The sequence below is a fragment of the Taudactylus pleione genome, unplaced genomic scaffold (genome assembly GCF_031769625.1).
Source record: "Taudactylus pleione unplaced genomic scaffold, aTauple2 ptg001381l, whole genome shotgun sequence".
NCBI classification, from domain to species: Eukaryota; Metazoa; Chordata; class Amphibia; order Anura; family Myobatrachidae; genus Taudactylus; species Taudactylus pleione.
The window spans coordinates 1,000,739-1,021,703 of NW_028285781.1; the positions used below are offsets into that span (position 1 = coordinate 1,000,739).

Consider the following 20,965-nt stretch of genomic DNA (forward strand, 5'->3'; position numbering starts at 1 on the left):
GTATGCCCCTTTACTGGAAGTGACAATCCCTACCGCAGCTTTGGGAAAGACGTCATGGTACCGCGCCACTTACCGAGATAAAGCGACGTACATGGAGCGAACCAGCCGGTCACGTTTGGATGAACGAATAAGGCGCACACAGGGGGAACCAGTCAGCAACGGCAGAATATTGCAAAGAGGGTAGGCAGTAATAGGGCCAGTTATTTAGCTCTGATCTGCAGCCTTTCAAGCACGGCCAACAGCTGGCATCTTTGGAACCCCCTGGCCTCCCAGTACAGACTATGGGGTCTATTTACAAAGCAGTGTTAAGGGGGGCATCCACTAGACTATTTTATCCCTGTCCAACCTCTAAACGATTTTCCCTTGATTTTTTCCCTTGACATTTTATCTTTCAGTCTGAACGATAAAAACGATCTTTAATAGATCAAGTGAAATTGACCTGCATCGTTGATCGTTAACAACCAAACACTGCATGATTTATAATCGATTTTTGAACGATAACGACGTCGTTATCGTTCAATCGCCTGCTAAAATCGTGTAGTAGATGCCCCCGAGACAGAGTGAAAAGTGATAAGGTGCCAGCCAATCAGCTCCCAACTGTCATTTTTCAAACACAGCCTGTGAGATGGCAGTTGGGAGCTGATTGGCTGACACCTTGTCACTTTTCACTCTGTCACCTAACACTGCTAAGTAAATAGAGCCCTATCTTTCAAAATAAACCAAAAAGAGCGTTTAAACATTTACATGTACTAATTTTTCATTTTTGCAGGTATTGCACACCCACACATTTCATACATTTAACAAGTGCTCCTTAACCTATATCATTGGTGATAAACCTGTCAGATCTGCTCAGGCCTGTTGCACAATATTTATCCAACGTGATAAGCAATTATTGTGCTAATTATTTAGTGTGAACATGATCTGTCCAACATAGTTCATTTAAGAACGTCACCTTTGATCTTTTTTTATGTATAATGGTCCAGATAGGAACAGATAATCCAGTAGTGTAGAAATTGGATATTATCAAGATCTTTTCAACTCTCATGAAATCGTGGCTTGTAAGTAAAACCTTCCTGATGTGTACCTAGTTTAAGAATTACAAGATACACCACTTCAATCAGCTGCGATACTAACTTTATGATTAAAAATGTTCTGTCTGAGTGGGTAATTCTTAAGTATCATCTGTATTGGCCCTATCATCCGCACAGCTTTTGATTCTGTCACAATTTCATAAGACATCATCAGTGGTCTCCAACCTGTAGTTCGCAGTCTTAATTTTGGCAGCTCACCTAGCTGCAGTACTGCCGAGTCAACTAGGAGGAAGTGACCTCTGATGTGTGCTCCCCGTGGCGTCGACGCCATGGGTGGAGCCAGAGCCGGCCCTAGGCATAGGCATTATAAGCAAATGCCTAGGGCCGACTCTGCATGCTAGGGGCATTGCCTCTTCAGCCTGTCTGTCACAGTCCTGACTCCTCCCCCCCGCCGCCGGCACCTGCCACGCCCGCTGCTGCCAGTCCTACCAGCACCCGGCTACCCAGAGGCGTTAGAGCCCGCCGGCACAGCTACCCCCCCAGCGTCCTGCCGCGATCGGAGCTCTCCGATCGGGCAGCGCAGTGGATGGCGAGGCGGCGGTCGGTCATGTGACCGGGATCCGCATCCGCCCGGCCCCTTAGTCAGAATGAGCTTCTGCATAGAAGCTCATTCTGACAGTAGTACAGGTCATCGGAGGAGCTAAGATGGCCGCATGCCCAGCCACTGCCACTCCTCCCATGGGCCTTTGCGGAGCAGAGCCGTGAGTTACTCACGGCTCCGCCTCCGCATCCATCTTGTCCCAGCCACAGCCCACAGTCAGCCATAAAAAACGCAGGTCGCAGGCTGCTGCGCAGGTAAGAGAAGGTGGGAACCGATTCATTAAGTAAACAGTAACTAAACACAAATAATATAAATCACAGCTATATTATATATATATATATATATATATATATAACAGTAAAAGGCTGCACTCGGAAATTAATAGACACACTCTGGCAGAATATTGTGTATATATATATGTACACACATATATACAGTGTGTGTGTGTGTGTATATATATATGTGTGTGTGTGTGGGCACCAGTCAAAATTTGCCTAGGGCACCAAATTGGCTAGGGCCGGCTCTGGGTGGAGCCACAGCGAAGCATGTTAGATGATTGCCGCAGCCTCTACAGCAATCACCTGACGTGCATCCCCCAGTGGTTCACCCACAGCAGTTACGCTACGGTGGAGCAAGTGACTCCCACACAGCAGCCCTGCCTATATCTTTTGCTCCTCCTACTGCACGTACCTCCTTGCAGCCAGTAATTAACAGTGAAATATGCATGTGCTTAAATTTTATTTACAAACTACAACATTATCACTGTAATAATTACATGCATTGTTATTTTCTATGATTTTTTTTTTTTTTCATTAAATGACCTTCGATTGTTGGGTTATTAGCCAGATTTTTTTTCCCCACAATTTTAGTAGCTCTTCAGGAGGTATAATTTTTCTAAAGTAGCTCACACCTCAATTAAGCTTGACGACCACAGGACTGGATGATTAGATTACCTATTTTTAGTGTATTAATATCCGTTTAAAAGAATAAAGAAATCAATTGGGGAGATTAATCAAAGCTTGGAAAGGGATAAAGTACCAACCAATCAGCTCCTAACTCATTTTTTTATGCTGTATTTGAAAAATTATAGTAGCTGTTTGGTTGGTACTTTATCTCTCTCCAAGCTTTGATAAATTTCCCCCAATGTTTGTTAGCATGTTGACAGATTTGCCCTACTACATAGCTATAATAGTATGTCTACTATCCAAGCTTTATTTTGATTAAAAGAACAACTACCTTAAAAAAAAAAACAAATCGAACATTCTTTTAAATTGAATAGAATAAAGGTGATCCCATATCATACTTCCCAACATGGTCACTGACCGAATCACTGTTGCCAAAAATGGGGGTGACACATCCTTCAGGTGTGTGCCTAGCGCTTCTGAAGCATTCAGTCCCCCCCCCTCAATCACCTGAGAAAGGAAACACAGTTCCACATTGCAGAGCGGAGCACAGCTGCTATCAGGCCCTGCAGTAAGAACTGAAGGTTGGACAGTCCACTCAAATTGATCCCAGTCTATATAGGGATAGTTGAGAGCTGTGTGGAAATGTAGTGCAAGTCGTTAGCAACTTAGTAAGCAGTCTGCCTAGTTTAGCTGAGCAGAGTGCATACATATACAGTAGATTAGTCCAGTTTGACTAGTCGGCCATGAGGTATTATATTCTGTGGTGTTTGGTTCTTGTAGCATCGTTGCCTAATGGTTCTTCTCAAAAGTAATGTGTAGCCCCCTTATGTTACTAAGTCCACTTTTATTCCCCCTGCAAAATATGTTGCCTTTTACTGCTATTTTTCATAGCTAGACTCTCGTACTGCTGCCTTTTTTACTCTGTAGGACTGTTCAGGGGGCGCAACACCCTCATGTCTGTAGGATTATGCTGGTGGTGGTTCTTGTATCAGCAACCATCTACCTGTACACCGCTATGGGACAGGAGATGCTGAGCATTGCAGTAATGAGTATTAGAGCACAGATGATCCCATGTAATAAAATCTATATAGCCGCCCCCAGTCTGTCCCAGGGTATTTATGGAGAGGCACTTCTGATTGCGTATAACAGTTCTATTTAGACTGAGCCATCTGTTATAAATCAAACATCTTGAAGCTATTACTGTAATTATTAATCTCCCTTATTGCTTTCCCCGACCCACACCCTTCTAGCATTCCTTACGGATAGTGTATTTCAGAATTCTACTTAATGACATTGAATTTATCAGCTTCTAGTATAATACAATCTACTGTGCCCTGTGCTCTTACTATAGCCGTCTCATCAGACTGTCGTTTCCTGGCAGGAAGGACAGTGCCCCATCTTCTCTAAACAGCTGACACCTCTGCATGCCCTGGGCAAAGTCAGCTACAAAAGGTTCAATTGAATGTGAATTAGGTCGTAGAGCTTGTGTGTAACCCATTCATTTAGCCACAAAGTCTTAATTCTTTCTCATTCTTCTTTTTCTAACATATCTGGTTCTTTTCTTTTACACTTTGCATGTTTGTCAGCCGCACAGTTACAGATGACATTGGGGTCTGCATACATTTATATGGAGTAAATTACATTCGTGTATCCTGCTCAGAGCAAGCAGGTTTTTTTTTTCTTGGCTTCTTTATAAGGCATCAGAAACACAGGGGTCTATTTACTAAGCAGTGTTAGGAGACAGAGTGAAAAGTGATAAGAAAGTGATAAGGTGCCAGCCAATCAGCTCCCAACTGTCATTTTTCAAACACAGCCTGAGAGATGGCAGTTGGGAGCTGATTGGCTGGCACCTTATCACTTTCTTATCACTTTTCACTCTGTCTCCTAACACTGATTAGTAAATAGACCCCTCAGACTAGTCCTGCCATGTCTAGTGTTCTAGGGACTCTTTTCAGCCAAGGTGTGTGTCCAGGCTTTTGGGCGAAATGTACAAAGAATTTTCATCTGTGAAGCTGTAAATACCACCCATTATCGGGTACATACCAGCAATAATATCACCGGTATGTACCTAGAGAAATGCGAAGGACAACTCTCCCGGTAAGAACTGTCCTTTGAGACAGAGGGACTTCTGGGTTTATGTCCCAGTGGTCCTCTGGCGTCCTTCTGCGCATGCTGGATCCTATTGGGATCCCTCTCAGGGGGAATCCCAAATTGAAACCCATATGCTTCTATTGGTTAACGCCATCTAAAGATGGCATTACCCACCGAGACAAAGCTGCTTTAGTAGAGATAAGCGGGTCCAGTTCTCTGAGAACTGGACCCGCCTGAATATAGTGAATTCGAGCAGATCCGAGTTATGGAGCATACACACGGTAAGATTTTTCTTCAGATCTGAACGATAACGATTTAAAAATCATTCAATCGTTCATATCTGAAGGAAAATTTGACATAGCTGTCAGATGAACGATTTGAACGATGCGCGTTCCCGATGGTCAGATAACGATATCTGACATCTGATGTGTTTGCAGTCAGACTTGTACGATTCCATTCATTTTAATGCAGTCAAAAATCGTTCAAATCTTTGGTAAAATCGTTCATCTAACAGATCTGACAAATCTGACCGTGTTTATGCTCCATTAGGCCCGGGTTTTCCCTGTCTGAATTGGAATCCAAAATGAGGCAAAACGTCATCAATTTCAGCATCGGATTCTCGCGGGTTTTGGTTTGCATACAAGTCCCTCCCCACGGTGATTGGCGCCATTTGCGGCTGAGCCTCCATGCAGGGAGGGTGGGCTGTGTGTACTGCACTGTCCATTCAGGGGTGCGATGTCCATCCAGAGACTGTAAAAAAAAAAAAAGTCAAGAAAAGTTTTTTTTTTTTTAAATAAGTAAAAAAAGTTAAAAAGTAGTGTTTTTTTGTGTGCTTTAATCAGTCTATCCGTAAGCACTGTGACACTGTAGACCGTATCACAGTGTATCCATACAAGTACTGTGAATTAAAATGAAATTAAATTTACAAACAAATCAATCCTTCCTTCTTTCCCTGCCTTCAGTTACTCCATAAACGTACTCCATCTCCTTCAGCTCTCTGATCTAGTTCTTGGTTTCTCTATGGGGATGTATAGTTTATTAAACTGCCATACTGTCTGCCACTGAGTGTCACTCTGTTTCCTAGATGTGCCATGTTGAAAGGTGAACTGCCACATGTTTGTGACGCCCACTGCCGTCGCTTAGCTTAGTCAGCCAGCTAGCTCGGTGCAACCTTTTGGCCTAAACTGAATGAAATCAATATTGTGAGGTGGTCAAAACTGACTGGAAATAAATGTTATTGAGGTTAATAATACTGTAAGAACAAGAACAGGCCCACATTATGATTTCAGCTGTTCTTGATTTTTTTTGAAAAAAATAAAGATCCAAAACACGCAAGGGTGGTTTTGGCAAATCCAGATCCAAAACCAGAAGGAGATAGTCCAAAACCAGAAAAAATGGCCCGGCGCAAGTACATATGAGAAATGCTGTAAAACCCCCGAAAACTACATTTTCGGGGATTTTACCGCATTTCTGCCCTTAGTCCAACTCGCCCTTTTGAGTGGATTTGACATATTACTGATGTGTCCCACATCTTTCCTTATATCACGTCAAATGGCCCCATTTAGCGTACTGCGTGCTTTGTGACCTACAAGCACCAAAACGCTAATCCTAAGTACCTAGTACACTATAAGCGAACTAAGATGCAAAATTTAGGAAAAAGTAGCACAATGGAAGAAAAGTATACAAGTAACAAGACAAACAACAGGTCAGCTACGACTAATTTGAGACTATACCATTCCTTTGTGACAAAATTACTAATCCTAAGAACCTAGCACGCTATGGCCTGATATGGATCCACAGCTGTGATCTCTCATGAATTGCAATAGTGAAAATATGCAAATTTCTCCAAAGCTTACCTGAGCATAGGGACGCCCACTGCAGCCTTCTCATATTCGTCCGAAGACGTACAACAGCTTAAACATCGATGCAGATCGGGCAGCCACGCAGCTTGTAAGTCAAGTCTGACCTGTCTCAAACACTGCATCTCTCCTGAAACGCTGAGAGCTCTCATGCTGCGAAGAAGATCACAATGGCTTATTTATGCCCGCCCATAAACGGAGTTTAATAGGTCCCGACACGCCTGCGTTTGCCTGGCCCCCCACACCCCCAAGTGAATCCTAAATCAGAGTAACAATAGCTTAATCTGTGTTAACATCTGCGCGCAGATCTGAATTAAGACCAATATGGGAAATAAGATGCAAATTAAGGAACGTGCACAGCACAGAAATAGCACCAGGTGTCTTGCATTATAAGGATAAGTGTATGAAAACATATCTGTATATTAGATCGCCTTTTCATTTTGTTAAAGTTACAGTATTGCATTTTTTAGAGCACTGGTTCTTGACTTCAGTCTTCAAGTACCCCCAAAGGGTAGTTTTTTTTGGATTTCTTTAATCGTGCACAGGTGAGTTAATTGAATTGCTGGGTCATTAATTATCCTACCTATTTCCACAGATATCCAGAAAACATGACCTGTTGGTAGCAACAGACAAGAGTAGGATGGTGAAAGAGGGTATGCGTTCCAGAAAAGCTAAATACAAATACTGATTGCTAGTTCTCTTCATCCTTAATGTCGCCTTCATAAAGCATACCGGACACAGTATGATTACCTACAGGAAGCCTCTTATTCCCTCTAAATGCGACTGATATATTTACAAATGAGGGATACAGGAACAAAGCTGCTGGCTTGCAATGTTGACCCTTGTATAAGATGAAACAGGAGGTCACAAGTTAGTTGTCACTTAGGCTGCAGGGCAGTGGTATGTAGAATAATTCTGTAATGAGGGATCTGTGTCTAGTGAAGCACATAGGTGACATTTATGTGAGATTTTCAACTATTGCATAGGGGAGGTGACATTGCCAGGTTCATTTACAAAGAAAAGTCAAATAATGTTCTTAAGAGCTGAAATAGGAATTAGCATCCAATTCCCTGGGATAGCCAGCTGATCTTTTTAACAAACTTGCTTTATCTTTCAAGATCTTGTCTACATCGCCACTGCAGTAAATACAGATTGTTTATATATAGAGATACTATTTGTCAACCAAAAGTGATTGATCTAAATTCTATAATGGCAATGGCTATTTTATTTCTCTTTATTTGCTGGACTATTTAATAATTACTACAGAAAAATTCTCTCCTTTTTTTTTTTTTTTCTTTTTTTTTCTTTTCCCGTTGAATGGATTTTTGCTTTTTTGTCGTACATACACTAAAAAATAAACTTCTTTATTCTAATTAAGAATCTACCCTGGCATTGTTATTACTTATCAGTTCTTTGTATTTTCGCAGAATCCCCATGGCTCTCGGCTGCCTCTTCCAGCAGCAATGAAAAGTTATCCAGCTCTGCGTCATTCTGTACTGAATGTTACGACTCAGATCGTCCTATAAGTATCATCTCTACAGCATCCTCTGGCTCGCTCCGAGAAGGCCGGGAACTCTATGAGAATATCGGTAACAGACCAGTGGGAGAGGAGGATAACGGGTCATCAGGTGTAGACATGGAGCTGGTATCGTCTGCTGCTGAGAGTCTGCAAGCCACGTACCGGGAGAGGCACAGTGGTTTAAAAAACACCCACACTGCCAACAGTAGTAACAGTGTAAACAGACGCAGCCGTCTTGGGTCAAGGTCCCTTTCACCGTTTGGAACCAAAGTTAGTGCGATCACTCACAAACTGAGCTATGTGGAACGTGTGGTGCTGGAAATTATAGACACGGAAAGGATGTATGTCCAGGACCTACGCAGTATTGTAGAGGTAGGTCACAGGTAATTCTATGTTCATATGATGAGAAGGCTGTAGTGCTGAAACATTAGACAACTGCTACTGTTCTTGTATTCAGTGTTAAAGATGCGTGAAAATCCAGAAACAATGGTTTGCTGCTCGCGCTAAATTTGTATTTAAATTTGTTTTTACTTTTAAAATGAGTTTTTCAAAAAGAAGGTGTTTTAACATGTTTGAGGTTCGCTATTCAACATTTAAAGAAAAAATAACATTAAACTATTAAAATCTATAAATGAATGCAGTGACTGGGTGCCTGCGGGGCACTTGCAGAATTGCCACGGGTTGTTGGTCCATGACCAAATAAAATTATTTATGGTTAATGTGATGGGCAAAACTAGTGCTGGTGGCTGCCGAGCCTTAAATATGTGGACAAACAGAAGCCCGTCCTCAACATCATAACTATACCTAAGGGTGACAGGTAAGTACAATTTACATAGTTGAATCTTTTTTTTTTTTTTTATTAGGAAACTTTTGGCCTAAGGGTGCCATGAGCAAAAAGCCAATACTCCGGGGCAGCATGATTCAAGAAAGTTGGGAATCACTGAATGAATGTAGACATCTGAGAGATTCTGTAGGATTTTAAAAATGTTTGCACGGTATCAACAAAACTGTTTGAGAAATAATTTGCAACTGCTTCAAGAATCTCTAGTTATCAAGGCTGTCCCCCAAGTATATTGTATTCCACATTTTCCCTTCTACCCTCTTGCTAAAGACTAGTGAGGTGTCGGGTCCCCATAATTGGTGCCTTTTATAAATATATGACCTAAGGCTCATCCCTTCCCAAGAGACTTATCATATATTGGCTTGAGCTTACTGTACAATACCTGGGCAGCCAAATACTTGTATAAAGCAACAGTAGTGTGGTGCCATAGGTTAAAGTTTCTCCCCCCAATAATTCTCTCTGTTCACGTCTAACTTGCCCACCCAGCTTTATTTCCCTCTGCTACCTTGCAATATGATTTCAGTGATCTTTTGTGACTAGGGGCCCTATTTACTGCAATCCGCAAAAATGCAGTTGTAGTGTGATATTTCCGAATTCGCATTGCGAATTTTTAAAATATCACATAGATGTACTAACACCTGCATGCAGGGATAGAGCTTGCGATAAAGCTCTGTCCCTTCGAATCCCGTCTGCACACTTCTCCCTGTATTTTTCGGAAAAAATACAGGGAGAATGTGTAGGCGCCTGTGCCGTCGCAGGATACCGCCCTTTAGTAAATTCATGTTATACTAAAATAATGTGAAAAGGATGTGAAAACGCCCATTTTCACATTATTTTAATGTTAATAAATAGGCCCCTTAAGGCAGGCTGCACTAAACAATGCCGTTAATAAATATTCGTCTTTCATGGAGAAATACAGTTCTATGCTATGGGGAAACAAAATTGTCGCTCCTACCTAATCCTATTCAGTATTTGTTTATTGGTTAAGGCCGGGATGTACTAAATGGAAAATGCGGTCAAAACCCAGTTTTCGGGGTTTTACCGCATTTTTCATATGCATCATTAGCTGGCCGCCAGGACTTTTTACTGGTGTTGCCCTATAGAAGCCTATCGGGTTCTACCGCATCGTGATGGTATGAGGGATCCAATGGGATCCCTCCCAGCATGCCCCACTGCTGACGCGTTACTCTGCGCATGGACTTCCGGGTCATAAACCTGGAAGTCCACGGCGCAGCGCTGATCGCAAAGGACCACTCTTATCGGAAGAGCCCCGGCGGCCTGACAGCTCTTATAGGAAGATTAACAAATTTAACTAAATTGGAATTGGAGGTGGGTTCTAGGCTGCATACACACTGAACGATATATCGTTGAATGATATCGTCATTGTCCATATCATTCAGAAATATCGTTTAGTGTGTATGCGGCTTTAGAATAGTAAGAATTTTGACCACCTTCCCTCATTTTGTCATCACAAAGGAATTTTGATTCCCTCCAGACCCCTTCAGGCAGTAAGTTAATTAGACAGGATTTATCATTTGCATAATTGTAACCTCCTTTGTGACTTTTAATTACTTTTTATTCTTTCTCTCTATATTGTACAGTAAAGTTAACTTTTTGTGTTTTGTCTTTCATCTGTTTTACTAGTAAAGAAATGAAATGAGCCATTTATTTACTCGTATGTGGTAGTTTCTTTTTTCTAACCAGAATTTATAACTGCAGCGAATGAATAAAATAAGGGAGAACATTTGATTTAATGCAGACTGTCATGATAAGAACTTGTATTTATGTCCGTAATAAAAACTCATGACCCGAGGAATAGTGCGTAGCTAAACCGATAATGAGGCAATAAAAGCCAGCACCATGAGTAATACATGAAATGTAAGTGCCTGTGTTTTATTCCTTTAGGATTATCTGGGAGGAATCATAGACCAGCCCGAGCTACCCATGAAGCCAGAGCATGTCAGTGCTCTCTTTGGAAACATTGAGGATATTTATGAATTAAACAGGTAAAGGATCTTATGTTCATCTGTCTTTTTAACCCGAGTCCATTTCCTTTATTAATGACTTCTACAAACACACTAATGTTCTCTATTGGCAGTCACTGATTTTCCCCTGAATGTTTGCTAATGAGATTTCAGAATAGGTTGTGTCTCTTGCACTCTGCAACCACCCTTTGCATATCTAAATAAAGATTGTGAGCAGACTTCCCTGACATGGTTGTTCAGATGTACATTTTATGGTCCACATGAAACCTAAAAACAGCAGCCGCTATTAACAGTCTCGCTACTGAAAATCTATCCCATGCAAGAAGGGCTGCTAATTAATATAAATATATAAATATATACAACCCATACTTGCCAACTCTCCCTCATTGTCAGGAAGACTCCCTGAAATAGTAGCAAACTTCCTGAAAAGTCTAGTAATCTCCCTGATTGCACCTTATCCCCATTATCTAGCTGTTTTAAAAAAAAAAAAAAAACCCTAGAGATTTATACAGTATATTCAAATAGGATCATTAGTATCATTTCCCTGCATTGGGTATAAGGCACAATGATCCCTATGGCTAAATGTATTTTCTGAAAAGTGTCAGTGTGTTTTCATGAATAAGTAGATCTTACTAACTGCTTTGCGGCTCATTTACATTTGTCTGAAACTCAATTTTATGACACGCCTCAAATGTAGCAGTACACGCCCACTATACCACCGCGCTCATAGGTGTTACTGTCACCATCTCCGTGAAATGCTTTTTCAAAATAGGCAAGTATGATTAAAAGTCATGGAAAAAATTATGTTTATCCTGATTTCTGGGTTTATTTTGTGTTTGCCTTTCTAGAACTTGGTGACTGAAACATTGCTATGATGAATATTGATAATTGGCCACTTTGAAATATCCTCTAGTTTCCCGGCCTCACACTGTTGCTGGGACACACATCTGTCATTCTTAGAACAACTGAGAAGTTAATGTGAATAAGCTCTAAAACACAAACCTATTTGAGAGATCCTATTATGCCTGTTCGTGTGCTGCAATGGATGTTTTCTATCTGGGGTTCCAATATTAAAAATGTGCAGAATCGTGTTTTTTTTTGTTTTTTTTTCTTGTATTACATGATCACATTATATTGTATGATCTATTACACCTTTTTACATGTGGAGTCTGTACAGAGATCTTGTGTGTTACCTCACACTCTGCACAGGAACTGCTGCCATTTTGTGAGCCCTGCAAGAAATAGATGTAATATTGTGTACTGAAAGTGGCACCTATATTGACAGGTAATGCGGCAATCCAGTCAAGAGCCACTTTTTTGTAACTTGCTGGATCCCCCCAAATAGATTACATTCCTGAAGTCTGTCAGCAGTTTCCAAATTCTTGTGTAGTGAAACGTACCTTCTTCAGAGACTAAGGGGTATAGTTACTAAAGTGCAGGTTTTTAGACGTGGAGTTATTGTCCATAGCAACCAATCAGATTCTAGCAATCATCTTCTAGTAGGTGCTAAATAAATGTTAAATAGAATCTGATTGGTTGCCATGGGCAACATCTCCACTTCTAAAAACCCGCACTTTAGTAAATATACCCCTAAGTGAATTTTCCATGTAATCTGCTTTGAACTAAACTACAGGGCTGTAGGGAGAAAAACCAGTGAGTTGTATTTTCATTTATCTGCGCTCCAGACTTCTGGGAGCATTGAAGAACTGCATATATGTAACTTTTAAATTTGCATCAGCGCGACCCACAAGCATCAAAATGTTTTTGTTTTATTATATGCATTTTATACGGTGTTTTATTTGCATCTTATTTCAATTACAAAAAAGAACACTTCACAATTATAAGTTCATAATTGCCCCGGCTCCCCTTCTGCATGTTGGAGACGGGACAGACCATAGCCGATTATTATATAGATGCTACTACAATGACTGACACTGTACAAATCATTTATCTCTATGGTAAGCACGGCCTACACACCTGCCAAAGTACAGAGTAAATCTACACCGCAACATGCTGTATTTCAAATACATTCTCCTGTGTAGAAAGAGTGTCTGTTGTGTTTACCATAGACAGCAGCTATCTATAGTGAACTGTTATCGTCTTGTAGTTATATCCAGCTAAATACACCCATTTTTTACCCAGTGGAATTTATACTCTCCTAATTCTCTGACTGGTTAATGGTTATTCTAGTATATTGGAAGAATGAATCCACGTATTTAGATTACCATAGTCAGAATGGCTAATCTCATGATTTCATTATATACATATTACATTTGCATGCAATGTTGCCAGCCCTCCTAGGAGGCCGTTCCCCCAGGTAAAGCTGCCTCTGCGTATCTGATGTTCTGCAGATCGCTGAATAACCCTATTTTGTATACACAGCATCTGTGAATGTCACGCGCAGTATTACACATAACCTTCTAGTTATTTGTTTGTATGGTCTATGGTTGATGGGCATCTGTCCTCAATCTAATGTTATCTTAATTCTTTTTCCATTGTATTTGTCTCAAGATGTCCAACACAATTGAACTGTTGGCAGGTAGGTTACAAGGGAAACAAGTAATGGAAACAGAAATAAACGCATGTGTGTGTGAGGGTATGGTTTATATCCTGTGTTTTGCATGGGCACTTTAAATGTGACCGGTCTTTTTTTACTATATATATATTTTTTCATTTGTGTGTGATGAGTCATTTAGTCGCGTGTCCTGATTTATAGCACATTTCGGTTGCACCTTCATTTTCTTTCTCTTTTTGTCTTTTTGTTTATTGATTTCTATAATGCACATTTTGTATAATGCTAGGACTCCCATCATTGTGAAAATTAAAAACTGTAAAATGTGACAAGCAAAATTATTGTTCCCCATTATCACAATCTCGTGCTTGTCCCTGAAATCACTACTCTTCTGGGCGTATTTTACCATTTAATGAAATCTCTGCTCCTCTCCAAATGTTAAGTTAGTCTTCCCTGCCCATCTTAGTAGCTGAAGGCAGCCCGGGGCAAGATATTACTCAAATAGAAAGCATCACAGACTCATGAGACTTTCAGCATTAGTAGCAAAAGGAATGTGACCCTTGCTGAAGGTGAGCCATGTTTGCTTGCTACATACTGACTTGTAGTTACATTGCATGGCACTAGAACAGGCCTCTACAGCTTGTGGATGTTCAAGTGTTGAGTAACTACAAGCCCCAGCATGCTCTGCCAGCTGCATCAAAACCACATTGCAACACTGACATATCAGAACTTCAAAAAAAAAAAAAGATAGAATTCCAGAAATGTTCTGCTTCCCAAATCTGTGACTGTATAGCTGGGTACACACTATACCAGTGTTCCCCAAAACGTATTCCTCAGGGAGCACTAACCGTGGTGCACAGGTGTGCATTACTCACTGACACATTTTTAAAGATGGATCTAATTATTTTACTTCTAATTCTGTGAGGAGACCTGGAAAACATGCGTTGTTAGTGCTCCCTGAGGAATGAGTTTGGGAAACACTGCACTGCAATGCAATGTAACGATACACGCACTATCCTGTGTACGACAGCGCGAGGTGTGATTACATGTAACAGCACAGAGTCGTTCATTCGTCCCTTCTTCTGTGCAGAACAACAGATGGGACAATGCAATGAATGACGGATCGGACATCCAAACTATATAATGTGTAAGATATATTGTTGCCAGGGGCGTATCTATAATGGGTGCACCCATAATATGTAAAACTTACCTTTCCGCGGTCCTGCATCGGGTGTCTTAGCGCTGCTCAAAACATGGGAAAACGGCCGCAGCGGGCATTTTTTCGCCGTTTTGCAAATGCGCAGTGAGTTAATCGCCATGAAAATGGCAGCTGTGCCATTTCCCCAGCCGATCTGCGCATGTGCATAAGACTCTGGGCACACTCTAGTGCCCAGAGTCTACTGATGCTGCAGTGGCCAGCCAGATGGGCCAGTTGGCTGCCGGCCGCCGGGGAGAGAGGAGGGGGCCCCGGACAGGGAATGCACATGGGGCCCCCTCCTCTCTTAAGACACCCCTGATCGTTGCGATTCACGTTTGAACGATATATAGTGTGTATCCGGATTTAGAATGTTCCATATCCACGTCCCATCTAGCCCTATGCATTATATGTTTAACAGGTTGATACTTTCTGTCACCGCAGTCTTTTCATATATACATGGAATGCAGTCGCACTGACCTGCTTTTCTTATTGTCTTTTCTGAGCAGTGAACTTCTCCAAGACCTTGATAGTTGCAGTGATGACCCTGTAGCTGTGACCAACTGCTTTGTTGAAAAGGTTAGTATTGGAATAAATGTGCAATGGCATGCATGATCATGTTTGTTAGTTCACAGGTCTAGAGCTGAGTACACACTAGACGATGTGAAAACGACTCTATGGTCGTCCAGATTTCCCTTGAACCCCAGAATAAACTATATAATGCGTACATACTGTGCAATATTTTAAATAACCGAGCGATATAACTTGCATCGTTTGGTCGTTTCATTGTTAACTATATAACGTTAACATATCACTGAGTCGTCAGGTAGGCGTACACACTAGATGACTTGAACAAAATTGTTAATGATCCCTTTAGATCTGCCTCCACTGCAATGATGCAATGAACGACACACGGAGGTGCACGCTAGTGTGTACACACTGAACGATGCAGACGATTTGTCATTCCAATTTGGCTCAAAACGACAAATCATTCAATATCGTCTATTGTGTACTCAGCTTAAGACTTGGTTACAGCGATATCTAGTATATGTTAGTAATGAATGGTTAATTCCATATGCTTGCATCCATGCCCCAATAGGACAGCAATTAATTTTTATACTCCTGACACCATGCCAATGTCATTTTTGTTATTACTATCCTAGTTGTGACCACATAGAAAGCTCTATTGGATGCCGTGGAGTAGAGCAAAATATAATTATACCACATGATAAAATACTTAAGTAATTCATAAATATTCTAATGTATTTTCAGTACTGATTTGTAGCCATTCACTAATTTCATAAGGTGCTTACACTTTAAAAATAACTGTAAAATATTAAATAGACCCGGCACTAGCCGACGATATTGCATGGAAGGTTCCCCACCATGTATTCAGCAGTGCAGCAGCACTTTCATACAGCCTGCTAAATACACAAAGTGCTATTATTATAAGGAATGTTATTTAGTAAATATATATTTTTAAAGCAAATAAAAGCTTTAATTACTTTGGTATCTTTTTATATAAAGAACCGCAAAAGAATGTTGTGGAATGTGAGCGTTTGGGTCCTTTACAGAGAAACCTGCAGGCACATTTGGCACCATGCTTAACTTTTGCCCATACATGGCAGGATTCTGCAGCCTGTAACTTTCTCCTATTATGTCCACAGAGCCATTACTTCGATATTTACACCCAGTACTGTAACAACTACCCAAAGTAAGTCTTATTATTTGCATTGGCACGCCTATATCTTTAAGATGCAATTTGGACATGTTTAGTAGGGTCACTAATATTTCCTGAGGATGCTTTTATCATGAATTAATCGATCTGCTTTAGCTCCTTTATGAAGGTTTGTGTGATGAAATTCGCAGCGATGCCCATAAATAACCCATTCGCAATCGGTCGAATCACTTATTGGGCATGCTGTTATATTTGGTCCGAATTTTATCGCTGTCCGCTTATAAGTATGTGGTCATCTTATGGCCACCTTATAGGGCCCTAACGATGATCATAGGGATCCAGATTTCACTGTCCGAGGGGCCAAATCTTTGAATCTCATGTAAGTGGCAGCATCACTAAAAAAGTGACTGTATTCTCTGCAGTTTCAATCAGATAATCACATCGTTGCACTAATTGGCCATACAATGGAGCATTTGTGGGTACAAAATAACCTGTAGATCCAGGGCAGCATCTGGCCGCTCTGACGGTGACTACATTCAGTAAGATGTTGTCATCCAACCACACTAATGGTGTCTTGTCTTTCACACCTTACCATTATAGAAGGGGTGGGCCCAGGACATCCTGGCAGAGATTGTTACTGATGAGTTTGGGGTTGTCAGTCAGTGACGACTTAGGTAGAGCTTTCCTGTTTGTTTTCTCTCTGACAAGGGTTGTGCTTTGTTTTGCACATGACGCTGAGAAAGGAGGGTGTGGAGATTGGGAGGGGAGGGAAACTTGTTTGAACAAGTTTTGGGCAAAAGCAGGAAACCAGTACCAAGAATCCTAGCTGTGGGTACTGCGTGTTCATTTCCAAGCACATGCTCATTAGTCAGGAGTGCAGACTACTTGTTCTACCCAAAACAAAATGAATTAGGCATTTTTTGGAAGACCGGTAATTAAACCTAATATCACTGGTCTTCATAAACATTAACTAATATGTGTGAAAATGATCTGATCTTCATACTAACTGAAAATGTGAGTTGTGGTTATGGAGAATATTTTACCCATGCCCATCATTTGCTGTCCACATGATGTAACATTGGAGAATTAGCCGATGTTGCAGAATTCTGCTATTTCATGTGTAGCCCCAAAACGACTGAAATGTCTGACGTTTACAATCAATACGGTCATTAGAGGGCATGTTGGTAAATTAGTTTGCAGTCATGTCCCAACCACACTAACAGGGCTCAACTATGCAGTTATTGGCAAAAAGAACAGCGAGCCCCTTTACCCACACAGAGGGCACGGTATAGGCGCACACCCTTAACCAGCACCGACTAACACTATTACACTACCTAGCTCTGTGTTTGAATGTTCATGACTACAGTTTTGTTTTTGGAGTTAAATTCCCTTTAAACCGACCAATTTTTTAAAAAAGTGTTTTTTCTATATCTAGGTATCTATATCTATAACTGCACACTGCTGAGTGAAAATCTGGGGTAAATTTACTAAACGGACATTTCTTGATGTGTTTAAGCAGGAAATGTAAAACTGCAGTAATATTCTTATACTTTTATAATACTTTTTTTAAATTAAACAGTCGGATTCCCCTGGTCCGCACCAGTTCTAAGTCAGCTGCTAGGCGCCTGCCGAGGGTCGCCATGTTGGATGTGGGCAGGACCCTGACAGACAGGAGAGCAATGGTGTTCCCTGCAGCAAATTGCTATTATAAACACAAAACACACTGTGCTCTTAGGGTTCCAGCTTAAACGCACTGAGAAACGGCGGCTTTTGCAAGACTTAGCAAGCTTACCCCTAGGACTTTAAAGCTCTGCCGCTGTACGGGTCATGTGTTCCACGTCTCATGGTGATGTCATTTCAGCTCTGTGGCCACCCTCACGGAATGCATGAGGAACAAAGTCTTGGCAAAGTTCTTCCGGGAGAAGCAGGAGATGCTAAACCATTCCCTTCCTTTAGGATCCTACCTCTTAAAGCCAGTACAAAGGATACTGAAATACCACCTTCTGCTGCAGGTAACAAGGAATGGCTGGAGATCATGTAGATAAGCTGCCCAGAATTGTGGTTACATCTTGGGGTACACACTATGCCCGATTGCGCCCTCCCGCGGGTCTCAAGGGATATCGTGTGGATGGCCGTGCTGCACGGCCAATCACACAATATCGTACGCAGGGCTGTGCAGTGTAATGAAGGATGGAACGAGGTATCGTTCCGTTGTTCATTACATCAGATAATGTGTACTGGCAATCTTGCATGGTCGGGGTAAAGGTAAATTGCCCCAACCATCGGCAAGATTGCCGATCATACAAGTGTGTACCCAGCCTAAGAGGATATGTGGATACTCACTACGGTTGGCAAGATTGCCGATCATACAAGTGTGTACCCAGCCAAGAGGATATGTGGATACTCACTACGGTTTATCATCCTTACAAAAAATAAAGAAGGAAATAGATATGTAAATATAGGTAGATCTGAATAGGCATAGCTATAGTTATAGTTGTAGATATTTAGGGTCAGAATTTGTTTTTGTAATGCAGTGTCTCCAATAGATTTAGACTTTTGCTCCACATGTTCTCCCAGCGGAGGAGCTGCATTCTAGTTCATCCTATATGTGAACTAGAAACTGCTTGCTATCTGCCTTTCATCAGCCCCTCCCCTACGCCTCCATCCTATATGTCCGCCCATCTAACATTACTGTTGGGGATAGATAGGAAGGACGTCAGTTAGTGCTCCCCACATGTACTATTTGTCTTATGATGTACTAAGACTTGGAAAGTGATAAAGTGGAGAGAGATAAAGTACCAACCAATCAGCTCCTAACTTTCATGTTACAGGCTGTGTTTGAAAAGTGACAGAAGCTGATTGGTTGGTACTTTATGTCTCCACTTTATCACTCTACAAGGCTTCGTACATATCCCCCCATAAAGAGTGCTCCATTTTGACTCTTCTCCAGGCAGAGAATGGGTGATGGGAAACATGTATATTAGTGATATAGTCATATAGTGGCCAATTCAGTTAGCTGCGATGTGCCACCAAACATCCTGTGCTGTTCACCTGCACACATATCCGCTTATCATGACGACAGGTTCTAGGTCAATATTCTTACGAGCACCTCTATGGGATGAGAGGAGAAACTAACAGCGATGCAGGCCGCTATGTGCACGTCGTGGCTGCGCCACTAATTGAATCAGCCCCAAAGGCGTGTGGTGTGACAACAAAACAAGACAGATATAATTCTAAATGAAATACTTATTGGACTCCTCCTATGCCCTGCTGTGTAGACTTCTGCGTCAGGGATTCTCTCATTCTGTATTTCTCCAGGAAATAGCGAAGCATTTTGATGTGGATAAAGAAGGGTACGAGGTGGTGGAGGAAGCCATAGAGACAATGACTGGGGTGGCCTGGTATATCAATGAGATGAAGAGAAAGCATGAGCATGCTGTGCGCCAACAGGTGAGTCAGGCATATGCCTCCGCATAGGGCTGGATTAAGGCTTGTGGGGGCCCCAGGACAATTAGCTTGTGGGGGCCCCTACAATCCACTCCTCTTCCCTGTGCTCACATGCCAACCCCTCTGCTGTCCATCCACTGTGATGTGCAGTCCTCTGTCACACCGCAGGCATTCTGCTCCCAGAAGTCCCAGCTGCTGCTGCACACACAGATGCACTGCGTGCAGGGTCGCAGAGCCAGTGTTCCCTAGTGGGGGCTATGTGTGGGGCCCTGTGGCGTCCGCCCCCTCCATCCTGCCTTTAGTCCAGCACGGTTTAAAGAGAAACAAAAGTTTTAAAATAGGGTGAGGGCAATAAGCGGCCCTCCAGCTGTTGTTGAACTAAAAATCCCATCATGCCTTGCAACAGTTTAAGCATGGCCAAATAGCAAATCTGTGGTTGGGCATGCTGGAATGTTTAGTTCTACAACAGCTAGGGGTCACATATTGCCCACCCCTACTCTAAAAACAGCTTTTTTTTGCTACGCACATGCACATGGAGACTGTGTTTTGCCTGTAAACAAGTAAACTGTCATGCAGAGTTCTTTTTCTGTGCCTTATTTACTGAATATATAGAGATCTGATCCTCCCCTGAGACTGTTATCAAACTAGAATGACTTTGTCAATGTTCTTTGACAGGAAATCCAGTCTTTGCTGCTAAATTGGAAAGGTTTGGATCTCTCCACCTATGGTGAACTGGTTCTGGAGGGGACGTTCCGCGTGCAGCGTGCTCGCAGCGAGAGGACATTTTTCCTGTTTGATAAGGCTCTATTAATCGCCAAAAAACGTGGAGACCACTTCGTTTACAAAACCCATATCCCGGTAAACCCTTAATCCTGTGAGGTGCCAGGGGGTGATATAGTAGAGTAGGCAATGGAAGGTTGTATTAGATCTTGACCGCTGCCATTCATTTCAAAAACAATTTACCACTTATGGAATAGGAGTATAATATATGAAAAGCAATGTTTACTTGAGCTGCCAAAAACACAGACTGAGGTGTTACCTCACAGCCGGTTACTGGGAAGCTGTTGGATGTCTTTACGCCCTCACAGGAGTTTAGTATAGAAGATGATCCTGTAATGCCCACTATAACTAGATTACATGAGGAACGTATACAATCTCTCTGACAATTGTTCATATTCAATAATTAGGTTCTCTGTATTTAAATTATCAATTTTATTTTCCACTCTTGTAGGGGCATTCCATTAAGCATTGTATTATGCCCAAATTTCCCTGTTTCCACGAGAGCCCCTGTTATTGAATGC

The 20,965-nt window shown here is 41.7% G+C and overlaps 1 protein-coding gene across 1 annotated transcript in view; it reads left to right on the plus strand.

The window, feature by feature from the left end:
- LOC148442954 (pleckstrin homology domain-containing family G member 3-like) overlaps positions 1 to 20,965 on the plus strand; it is a 240,993-nt gene that overhangs the window by 202,327 nt on the left and 17,701 nt on the right. Inside the window, exons 3-9 of the mRNA XM_088463474.1 lie at positions 7,915 to 8,378; positions 10,753 to 10,853; positions 15,049 to 15,118; positions 16,207 to 16,253; positions 18,079 to 18,229; positions 19,536 to 19,667; positions 20,340 to 20,522. Coding sequence (XP_088319600.1) covers positions 7,915 to 8,378; positions 10,753 to 10,853; positions 15,049 to 15,118; positions 16,207 to 16,253; positions 18,079 to 18,229; positions 19,536 to 19,667; positions 20,340 to 20,522 — 1,148 coding nt within the window. The remainder of the gene's footprint in view (positions 1 to 7,914; positions 8,379 to 10,752; positions 10,854 to 15,048; positions 15,119 to 16,206; positions 16,254 to 18,078; positions 18,230 to 19,535; positions 19,668 to 20,339; positions 20,523 to 20,965) is intronic.